This window comes from Lathamus discolor, chromosome 3 (genome assembly GCF_037157495.1).
Source record: "Lathamus discolor isolate bLatDis1 chromosome 3, bLatDis1.hap1, whole genome shotgun sequence".
NCBI lineage: Eukaryota > Metazoa > Chordata > Aves > Psittaciformes > Psittacidae > Lathamus > Lathamus discolor.
In genome coordinates, this window is record NC_088886.1 from 95,412,775 (window position 1) to 95,425,118 (window position 12,344).

Below are 12,344 nucleotides of genomic sequence, written 5' to 3' on the forward strand. Positions count from 1 at the left end.
GAAACTTGTTTATGATGTTCAGACCAGGTCAATAGTTCAGTTGTTAATGGACATATCTTTTGTAACCAGATACTGAAATTTAGACCCCCAAATCCATAGGAAGTTCCTGTTACATCAGTACAGTACTCCAAGTCCTGCAGCTTTGGGAATTTCAGTATCTTCCCATTAAAGACAGGAAGAGGTGGCTGAACTGATGATTTGGAATCTGAGCATCAGTTTTAGAAAGCGTGAGGAAGAGAACCGATCTGTTCACAGGACCTCTATGTCCTCACAAACCTTAGCTCTATTTAAACAAAGCAGATGACAAAAGTATTTTTCAGTGTATACAACTAAATACCAACACAAAAAAGGGTGCAATACAGAACACAAAATACCAACACACATGTTGGTAATTATGGCAAAACACTAATTATGACATTTATGGTTATAATTCAAACATTTTGCTCTGACAAAATGAAACAGTGTGTGTTGGATTACAAAAGGTTAAGCAATTTCTGCAGCCAAAACAGACAAAAGACATGATTTGTACTTCAGAAAGTGTTAACATTGGACTAAAATATTCTTGGCTAAGTAACCAGTTTACATTCGGGGTGTGTGTGTGTGTGTGGCGGGGGGGGGGCAAAGGGGAGGAGCCCTTAAAAGATAATGCTGTATCTGACAGCTTACTACCTTTTTTTTTTCTTTTAAGTTTCATGCTCTTCTTTAAGGGTACAAAATAATTTACCATAGAGAATTACAGAGAATAAAACAATCTCATGTAGCTACCAAAAATTTTAAATTGTTTTTGTTGGGGTTTGGGAAATTTTTTGCTTTGGTTTGGTTGGGGGTTTTTTTGGTTGGTTTTGTTTTGCTTTTTTTTCCCTCCCAGGATTCTAGACAATAGAAAAAGGGTTTGACAGGTAAAAAATTATTTTCTAATCATTCTGATGAAGGTAAGACAAAAACTTTTAAGCAATTACAGTGCTCTATTACATCAAATATTAATATAATGGACTCTTGAACTAAACCCAATTAAAAATTCACAAAGAATTCAATGACGTGGCAGACAATGTACAGTGATACTGTAGCTTTGAAGATCTCAGGATATAGGGAAAACAAAATTTATAAGGATACATATTATAATTTATTAGGTAAGCTAACAGAAATGGAAAAAGTGTCTTCTGGTGTTATAGTAAGAGGAAGTTTAGTGGAGTTTTTTTCCAAATAATGCAATGAATACTTCTTAAAAAGTCAATTAGCAGGAGAACAGAACAACAGAGCTGTTACCTTCACTCTTGCCAGGTCATGGGGATTAAGGACCGAACCCTGATAAAATTCCACCTGAGTGAAGTGTCGTTTAAAAAGAGCTTCCAGCTCAAGGTTAGGGGAGATACTGCATTGGGAAGATGAAAAAACAAAAGAGCAAGTGAGAAGTCAGTTTCCATATTTCCTTATTTATAAATTTCCTTAATTTATAAATCAACCTCTTAATTTATTTTAGGTATTCAGACTTCTGCTGATGCTTCTCCTGTGGTGTGAAACAGCATGCAGTACTCAAAAGACACACTATAACTGCTTTTACTTCCTTACTTCTGTCTACAGCACTTCTGGCCCACTTCATTGTGCTACTCTGCATGTTCCTCGTGTCAGTTTCTCACAGACATGGATTCAGAAGAACTGGTGCGACCACTGGGAAACATCCGCACACACCACTCACTCTCCACAGAAAGTCTCTAATAAGGCACGCATCCTCTGTATGTCCCCACCATTCTCAAAACAGCTAATTACATAAAACAACAGAGCTCAGTGCAAAATCACTGAAAGCTGGAAAATGAACAGTATAGGGATCCTGTGGGCTACATGAGCTACAATCAAAACAAACATAATTATGCTATGACTTTCTGTCTCATTGCATTTTGCCACGAACAAAGAGATTTCAATGGATCATGATCTATTACCCAATGTGGCACCAATCATGTAAATACCTTTTCTTATGCCACACATTAAATCAGAAGGAATTTGTTAGATATATAGTACGTGCATGAGATCTTTGTCATGCCAGATGCTAAATTTAGTAAGAAAATGAAACAAATAAATAAAGCAAATATTTGTCTGTGAAGGCACAGAAGAAAGCAAGCACAAACAAGCTGCCAGGTGATAAACTCTCTTCATGTTAATATGCAGTTTCCTGATGCCTACTGCCATGCATTTTCACTGCATAAATATGGATCTCTGCTTTCCTCTCAGTTCTTGTTATTATTTCGAGAGGGGAAAGAAGCTAACAGTGTTGTTACTTGAGGATATCTCTAGTTCAACTTGAAAGAACTAGGTAAAAAAATTGTGCAAGTGCTGCTGATTCTTAGTTTTTCAGCTTCCTTTGTTGAATCACCCAAAAATGATTTTTGAACTTTTTAATAATTTTCTTTGACAAGAAGTGGAGAACTTGCTGCCTAATGCAAAAATATTACTCATTTATAGCTTTCAACACTTCCAACCAGATGCTATTCCAGACCAGAAAAGACCTTTCATACCGTCTCTCTGACACATGGCTATTTCTAGAAGCTTCTCCCAGAGGCACACCTATTTGATGTTGTATTTCATGTAATGCAGAGCATACAAAAAACAGCAATCACCTTACAAAACCTTTCCAAATCCAACATCAGAAAAATGCAAAAGACCATGTGTGTGTAGCTATGCATACAGGGGTAAAAGAGCAAAACCAATTATCAGCATGAAAACAATTCCTACCATCACTGTATCTGTAATGTTATTTACATTAAAACTAAATGTGCACCTACATCTTTCATTTTATAAATATTCTGCTATATGAAATAAGCTTTTTTTTCCTAGGGAAACCAAAGATGAGAACATGTTTTCAGATAGCATAAATTCACAGGACATACAGTATTTTTCACTAATCTTACAGATTTTAACAATTTTGGTACTTTCACTAGAAATATTTCCCACTAAAGAAATTCTCACATATATTTCTTAGTATTTCCCTATTTTTTATTTCATAACACCATTCCCACTTCAAGTACATGTTTAGATATCTACCTTGCAATTGACATGACTGAGTCTGAAGTCTGCTTGAAACACCTATATTTAGCAATGGGTTATTAAAAAAAAAAAAAAAAAAAGGGCAGAAAACAACACTTTTTGTCAAAATATATTATAACAAAAGTAACCACAAACTTTAAGTTTATGGTAAGTCAAAGCTGGAAAGATTCTCTCTCTTAAAAAAAAATAATAAAAATAATCTGGTTTAATTTACTGAGTTTCAGAAACAGATGGTAAGACTAATCTCGAAAGTTTACTCACTTATGCAGAAAGACGATTTCTACGTTGACATCATCCCTATCCTTGTGCAGGAAGTCCTTCAGGAAGTTGGACACGCTTTCAAGTGTTATGTGACCACAGACAACTATGTGCCTGTTGCAGAAAAATCAGAGTTAATCTTGCAAAGAAGGTAAAACAAGCAAGCAAGAAAGCAGAGAAGGCAACTATAATTTATGTGCCAAACCAGAGTATTAGTCTCTTCTTGATGTTTCTCTAGATCCTATTCCAGAAGTCAGAGGAGGAAAATATCAGTTACAAAAAAATCATTTTGCCATTGCAAATACACATACACTCTCACCTGCAAAGACTACTATTAAACCATTTGCCCAAGCTATATTATACATTTAACAATAAGTGGCATCATTTATATATATGTTTATACACTGTATTAACCAGTCTCTTTCAAAATCATATTCTTCCGTTTTACACATCTTTCTCCACATCTTCAACTCCCCTAATGAGTTTCACTGTTTAAATTTTTGGTTTATGACATAATGAGAGAGCAAAGCTCCCTAAAATGATTTGATATTTGCCATGGTTGAAAGCAGACATTTATGCCAAGGAAGGCAGTACAAGGCTTGCCAATTATTGGCCAATTATAGGCCAATGATCTTAAATTTGGAGAGGCTGAAGATAAGGCCTACGAAATTGCACTCTTCTTGACTTAAGGGATCCTTGCACCTTTATTATTGTAAAGCAAAGTCCAAAAATCTGTGGTTAGAGTATCTTCCATTGTCTCACAATTTCCTTCACAGAATAAACTCAACCCCAGCTTCCATTAATGTCACGTGTTTAAGAAGGATGGTGATTTTGATACACCTGTTGCTAACAATTCCAATAACCACATAGCTCACAGAAGCTGGGAAAAGGGACAAAGAGGTATAGATACAATTCCTAAGAACTAATAAAAAGTCAGCTTCATTAGCCATACAAATTACTTCATATTACGTCATTTAAAGTGCAGAAATGCTACAAACACACAATTTCAGAATTTCATAAAATTATTTAAAACTTGAACAGCCAAGTGCAAAAGAAAGTAATTCCAAGGGCAAAAGCAGAGCATTCATGTCTCACCTACCCTGTAATTTTTCTTTAGAAAACTTGGTAACACAGAAAACTCATTGGGTGAAAACAACAAATAATATGTGGCAGCAATAATTACTTATGTAATGGGCTATAACAGGGGACCGTTCTTGCTTGATAATTTGATCCTTGATGAAGTGTGTGTGAAAAGTGCATAGAGCTCATTGGAGAAGGGATAATTATGCAGAATAAAGAATAAATCAGTAATACGCATCATGCAGTGTAAAATATCACCATCGCAAACTGTTACTTTTGCAGTGGTTCAGATGATGACTAGAAAAGCAAAACACAGTAAACTATTATACCAGTCCAGCACGTTATGAAATTAGTCTACTATTATCACTTTTATAAATACTCTAACCCATGATTTTAAAACTTTATTTAGTAATATGATAAACTCAAACACTCCTTTTGCATGAGTTCTTAGCCACATCACCAGGACTTAAATGATATTTCAGATATAGCAGCAGTCAAAAACTTTCATGATTTCATTTTTTTTAACAGGCAAGGAATATATGGTTATATGAGACTCTGATCATGCTGGTTTGTATTTAACATGGGACTTAATACTATGAACTTTTATTGCTAAACTGGCTAGCCAGAGAGTCTGCTTTGGCTTCAGTAAGGTTTTTCTCAATTTTAATGAGAGTTTTTGGTGCAGTAAGGGTACAGAGGATTGAATCCTTGTACTGCAAACATGTTTTCTAAAATGACTGATTTTAAGCTATGGGTATTATTTTAAAATGCTTTCATCTAACAAATCAAACTTTCCATTTGCGTAGTTGATGTGTTATTTTTAATACCAGAAATAATTTGTTCTTGTAGGCAATTCCTTTGTATGGAGCCTATGTTGTTAGCTTTAGTGGGGTCTCTTCCTGAATGCTCTTGTACTACACTTCATACTTTGTGCAGAAAATGTGCTTCTTTCCAGGGATATTTCATTTCACACGGGTTCTCTTCTGTCATGAATTAAGAGTTCACATTTTAAAAATATGGGTAAGCTGAAGAGAAAGACTACAAGCCAGACAGAGTGTGCAACCCAAATTACTCTATTGCAGAAGAAATTTTCACAGGATCATAAGATAACTCTTGTTGGAAAAAACCTCCAGAAGTTATTTATTCCAAAAGCCTCCACTAAAATCAGCTGCATTTGGTACAACTATTCAATCCTGTTATGATTCTTATTCAGTAGGGTTTCACAGCAATCTGCTCTAGTGAAAATAAAACACTTGGCTGTCAAATACTCTTGGCATTTCAGCACCAGAACTTATTCTTTTGGAAGTGTCAGAAGGCATCTGCACCATGGTTTCATTTTAGTGTTCTGATTTGGGGCTGTACATGTTCTATTCTTCTCTTTGCTGTTCTTATAAAGTACAAAAGCATCCTGAGCAGTGACTGCAACAAAACCTCCTGGTTTTCAAACAACGTTTTCCGATCAGATACTTACATTAATTTTGGGTTGAAAACTCCCACCAAAAAAAAAAAAAAAAAAAGTAAAAAAATCTCCATTTAACATAAATTATACTTTTGCTTAGAAGTAGAAGAAATTGAAAACAGATTTCCTACTTGCCCAGAGAGAGTTATTAGGTACATTATTTAAGAAAACTTGGAGAGCTTATACTGTTCCAATCTGTCCTGTATATGATTTGAAGATTTATTACTTCCTCTGTTTGTTCCAATAACCATCCCTCCACCATGTACCAGTCATCTTTTTTCCATGCACCAAAAGCTTAAATAAAGCCAACATACTGGATATCTTTTGCTAGATATTTTCTAGAGCTGGATTGTAGGAAAATATTCTATTATTAATTTTGGGTCAACAGTAATGTTTAACCCCTGCATTAAGCTTATATTTATGAAAAAACTCAAAAGCAGCACAATATTCAGCTAAATTGTTATTATCCACTTTTTTTTTCCTTTAAAAACAAAATCAAGAAATTCCCATACAATACTGAAAATCACAATCCAGGAATTTTGATATTATTGTTGATAGGCATTCAGGAGGACTAAGTTTTCTGTTAACTAATACTTGTCATTGGTAACATGTATAAGAGGTGAAACTGGTTCAATATACTAATGAGAATCCATCTTATGTGTTTGTGATACTTCAAAAAGAATCTTTACAGAGAATAAAAAGCTTAGCAGGAGCCATATGGCTTCAATCAATAAAGCCAGACCAATCCATTCTCTCACATGCATATTTATCATTCTTAAAATTAATTACACTGACCAAGTATGAAAAATTATTACAGTTCTACACAGTTGATTTCAATTGTGATTCTATGCAGTTGAATTTTTCTACAGTACATTTTTTCACTTAAGCACTGACATAATGATACATTTGCTAAAAACACACTAGCTTCTTATAAAGTAAACAAAAATGGTGATAAAAGGTCTAAAGCTACCACAGATACAAGCAATTTCAGGATAAAAAAATGAAATAAGCAAAACCTTAAACATCTAGAATTCTGACATGAAGTAATTAAGAACATACACTTAATCCATGTAAATAGCACTGTAAATGAAAACAGATCCACTGTGAATAGGATTCTTCAAAAAATGGTCTTTGCGTGGTTCTTCCTTCAGAGGACACAATACGAAAGGCAAATCTTTTGCCTGTTTATTTTGAAAGAAATTATAACCATTTTATTGGAACAAGTATAAAGAACTTGAAAAAAATTCATTCTAACTAATCTGTCATAATAAATCAAAGATAATAAATACAAAATTCTCTTCAGCATTCAGTTGAATACATGGTGTTCACTTGTCAAGTAACTAAATGATGTGTTGTGCATATTGATCTAGATGTCTCCATAAAACTATAATATTTATATCAAATACATATGCTCAGATCTCTTTATGGTCTTTCTGCTTAGTGTTCTGATAATGCCTTCATCTATCAACCATCTAAATTCTTTCTTTGTATACCAGTAGCAGGCTGCTGTGGTTGAAGTAAACAGGTTCTTGTAAAGTTTAACTGGTTTTCCTCAACAAAGGATGGATCTCAATCACTTTTTCTTATGAAGAAAAGTCAATAAACATCAACAGAGACTGTACATATGGTCTTCTTGTTTATCTGTTAGTGGTATGCATTTTTTAAATATACCAGTTTACAGTTTCTAGTTGTTCATGCTTTTCACGACTTACCTAACATTGCTTAATGTTCAATTAATTCAGTTCATTTAAGTTAAAACTTTATGCATGTGCTTCTGTCTCTCAATCGCTTAAACAGATGCCTTATTTCAATATAAACTCTGCTCTAATATTAATGCAGATAGAGTAATAGGTGCTATACAGTCGTGATTTCACATTTTTCTCTTTTTTCACAGAAGACCTGAACCAAATGATTGTCCTCTAAAGACCATTTATTTAGCCAATGTGTATAGTGATCCAGAAGAGTAAGTTATAATATTTTAACCATTAAATAAAACTTGCCTATGTATTGCATGTATGACAAAATCAAAGACCAAGAACATCTCATCTAGAATGGTCACTTCTGGACAAAAAAAAAAAAGACACATCAGTTGGTTTTCAAGATATAACTCTAGGAAGTATTAAATTAAAAAGTATTACTCCCAAAGTTGCCTTTTTGCATTAGTCATTCATATCTGTGAAGACAGAGCATAAAATACTCTAAATCAAGGCATGATATTTTTTAAAAAATTCAACTGTAAGCTATTTTCTCACTCTGATTTTCAAATCAGGCTCTAAAAATATAACTTAAAGGAGACAAATCAAATAAATTCAAGTGCATTGTAAATTGTCTGACATGTGTGCAATGCCCCAGTAATTTTATTTTAACATTTCTCTCTTTTTTGAGTTTTTTCATTATTCACTTTACTCCTGAATGATTAAGAATTTCAAGTTTTGAAGTTGCAGAGAAGCCAAAAGCACTGACTTTTAAACCTGTATTAACATTAAACGTATAAAAGAATAAGACTACACTGTGACTGGAGATGTGATTGCAGTATATGAGAACATGTCGGAGGTACTTTTAATTTCTGTAAACTGGACCTGACAGCACTATCTGTGCTAAGTTTCCACATTCTTTAGAATCTCTCTTATATTGTGAGTGAAGAAAAAGGAATTAGTTAATACCAGAAAACACACAAAGAGCTACAAAATCCAGCTAGATGAGGCCCTTAGTGACATGGTTTAGTGGTGGACTTGGCAGTCCTGGGGGAACAGTTGGACTTGATGATCTTAAAGGTCTTTTCCAACCTTGTTGATTCTATGATTCAGTAAATGGGAAATCATTAATATTAGACATTTTAAAGTTATCTCAATGCAGATATTAATTTGTGGCCAATATAAGTATGTTAAATAATAAAGGAGGAATCATTTCAAATTCTCTTAAACATTAAATTGACATATAAAAAAAAATACAGTCACATACAAGACCCTAATTAGTGAATAATTGCAGCTATGAAACTATCAAGTGCATCTATACAAATCCACGGTTTAGTCTTTCTCAGTGAATATTGGTGGCATGTCACTGGCAACCTTTAAATGTTAGAAATTGTTTCTGAAGTGAATAGAAACAGTACAGAGGAATTCACCTGCACAGGTCCTCAGTTTATGCCCATCTGTGGGAGGTTTCTACTACAGAACAAGCTGACAGAGTGCATTTCACATACTTGAATTCTGGATAAATAGCACACTCCTTTGTTTCAACTGTACATTAGAGCTTGCATCTGTTTGCAATAGCATGCTGTAAGTGATTCACTGTGAGTTGTTTTGTTTATTTCAACTTCCTTGCTCATTTACAGCTGAATGAATTTATCTTACATTTTTATAATCTAAGGAATTGTGCAACACTTGTCTATAAAGCAAGTTAAGAAATAAAAGTTAGCATTATTTGCTTAATGCATACCTCTGAAACTGCAATAATAATAAGAAAGCACAGTGATTTGTTTCTATCAGGGTCTGGATTATTTAAGAGGCTTCCACCATAGCTTAAAGGATGAATATTCATCCTTTCATTCAGTCTTGAATTCAGTGATATTATCTAGAGTAGTTCTACTTTCATAAAAATACCAAAACATTTACACATAACGCAGCTATATCACCATTTGAAATAAGTGAATCATTTAGTATAAATAAGAGTAAAACCTATTAAATGCTATGACATGCACATGCAGTCCATACTAGAAAGCTTACAGTAAAATGCAGGAGTAAACCACAGCTCCAGCATTAGGATCTCAGTTGCAAACAGACCTTAATCTACTGTTCTGATCCCTTCAAACCCTGGGCTTCCTTCTTGTAACATTTTGTGCAGCAGATATCACACACAAGGCATTAAATTGCTCTCTATGTTCCTACCATTACTCATTTTTAAATTGTCTTATGCATTTTTTAAATGCTCAATGAGTAAAAAAAAAAAAAAAAAAAAAGAAAAAATTTCAGCAATGCAGGATTTAGCAAAGGCTTTAAGATTTTTGAGCATTTTATTCATGACCTGAGCCAGGGCATTTCTTTCCAGAGAAATCACTCTAAAATGTCATGACTAATTTTCTGCACCAGAACCTGAGTATAAACTAAAAGTCTTAATTCACTAAAACTTGCTGATCAATTCACCCCTTCTGCCAAATCACACTGCACTTCCTGGAATGTCTATACATAAAGTCATGGCCTGTGTATTTTGCATATTTATAAGCTAGATTTACTCTTTCTTGGGTAAAAAACTGGAAAGCAACAACTGCTATTTCAATGACAAACCCAAAAGCTTGTTTAAAGTTTAGGCGGAGATAAAGAAAAGTTGAAAAGTTTGCAATTTTAACTAGAAATATAAAATTAGTGCTGTTACTGTAGGAATATGATATGAGACCTGGAATACAATTATTTATTTATATTTTAAAGTCATAATCTTGTTAGATATTACTTCCCACATTTCTTTTCTTGCTTTCATAAGAATGGATATAGTTTAATAGGCATGCAATATTGAAAAAAAAAAAAAGTTTTGTCCTTTTAGCTCTGTCAGTCTATTTAACACTCATCAGATTTTCTTTATTACTAAGTGAGACTTCATTTGAAACAGTGGGATTAGAAGAATGGCTAGCAGATGGGAAATAGAGACACCCCTGGGGATCATAATGCAATCCATGTCACATTCTCTTATTACATTCTCATCCCACTGGAAAATAATATCTTACATATTGTATCAAATTATTTAATATAATAATCTAATGTCACTTTCTTTGGAGCTATGCCTCTCATTACTGCAGCAAATGAACCTTTGCCAAAGTATCTGGATAAGCCTTAAATTTTCTTTTTCAAATTTTTAATCAAATTCAAATGTCTAATGAGTCCAAGATGGCCTGTCAACTTAAATTATCTGTTTGTCTTTCTGTTTACCATATCTATCTGTCTACAGTTTTTATTTTTCTCTGTGAAGTTTAGTTATTGAATCCCATGTTTCCTTCTGGAAGGAATCTCTAGCAGATGATTATTCCTGTTGATATGTTGATGATTTGCTAATTTATGGCTTCTAAATTTAAGAAATCTTAAGAAATCTCTGTGAAGCAGAGCAGATCACGAGAGATGAGAAACAAGAGAGTTTAATAGCTTATACAGTAAAGAATATTATTTCATTAAAGACAATTTTTAATCTTAACATATTAAGTAATGCCTGTGGATCTTTTTTTCTCTTTCTTTTTTAACTTTTGAAAATCTAACAAAGTTTATCATAACTATTTACTATTGGGACCAGGTAAGCAGTTTACATACAGACATAGATGTATATAACATAATAATCATCCCTCTCTCTGTCACTATCTATTCATGTGAAGCTGTGTTCTGCTAGCAGCTCTCGTAAAGAGTTTCCACTGGATATGACAGCAATTTCTTATGAAAAAAAAAAAAAAAAAAGCAAAAAGAATTTAGTCTGTGGAATTAAGTCAATAATTCAATGTAAAGTCTGAAAAAAAAACAACATTAAGTTATCCAAACTCTCCTTCAGTTCATCAGTTTACAAATGTTCTTTCCATATGCCTTCTAAAGCTTTGTGCAGGATGATTTACAATAAGCTAATGTCTTCAAGTGGAAAATATTTCATAGAATTAAAACCCAGTCTGACCGTATTAATACATGAATATAGAAATAAAACAATTGAACAAGAATAACCTTGATTCTCAAGTAAACTAGTAAATGCAGAATAAAAGGCTAATTATAAATTAGTAGAGGTAAAATAAATATGTACCTTTAACCAAATCTCAAACCAGACCTGAGTAATACGAATTTTATAAATAATGAACCTTGATTTTTTTAATTTTTTTTTTTTTTTTTTTTTGCTTAAAAGGAATAACAGAGATGATCTTCTAAGTCCTGCTTTGGTTAGGACTGACTGTGTAAGTTCCAAATATCACAAAAAGACTGCAACAGCAGAATTCTACTTATCCAAACCCAAGAATTTCTTGAAGAAACCCCCTAAGATTTAAAGCATTAACTTTATCGTTAGGAGGTTAGTGTGAACACTTCATAAAATCGTCCAAAGCTATATTGGTCAATGAATCTTCAAACGTTCCAGAGTTATGTATGCATGAACTAACCTGTAGACTAACTGCTACATTCTAAAAATTATAGTCTATCAGATACGGTGATACAGTGGCACATACCTTTTCATTCTTCTATGTACTTCACTTTAAAAATATCAACTCATAGGTTCTACAGATAAGTCATGGAAAGAGCCTAATCAGATTAAGTTAAATTGAAAGCTTTAAGAAGAAAAGAGTTAAATGTAGATAGGGTGTACAGAACCAGCTGCTTGTCTCAAAATTATTAAGAAAAATTAGAATGGATAAGATGAAATAACTATGTAACACTCAGCTATATACCATTTCATTTTGTAACTGAAGAAAAAATGTCAAACAAAAAAACGTAGCACTTTTCCTGCCTTATATATATAAAATTGTACATTATTTTCTAAAGACTATAGACTTTTTATG

General features: G+C 33.2%; 1 protein-coding gene across 6 annotated transcripts in view; it reads right to left on the minus strand.

Annotated features, from left to right (window-relative positions):
• The window catches only part of KCNMA1 (potassium calcium-activated channel subfamily M alpha 1), a 496,510-nt gene that overhangs the window by 145,447 nt on the left and 338,719 nt on the right, over nt 1-12,344 (minus strand). For all 6 annotated transcript variants that reach the window (XM_065670697.1, XM_065670696.1, XM_065670698.1 and 3 more), the window contains 2 exons: nt 3,301-3,411; nt 1,267-1,372 (listed from right to left, as the gene is read on the minus strand). In XM_065670697.1, coding sequence (XP_065526769.1) covers nt 1,267-1,372; nt 3,301-3,411 — 217 coding nt within the window. The remainder of the gene's footprint in view (nt 1-1,266; nt 1,373-3,300; nt 3,412-12,344) is intronic.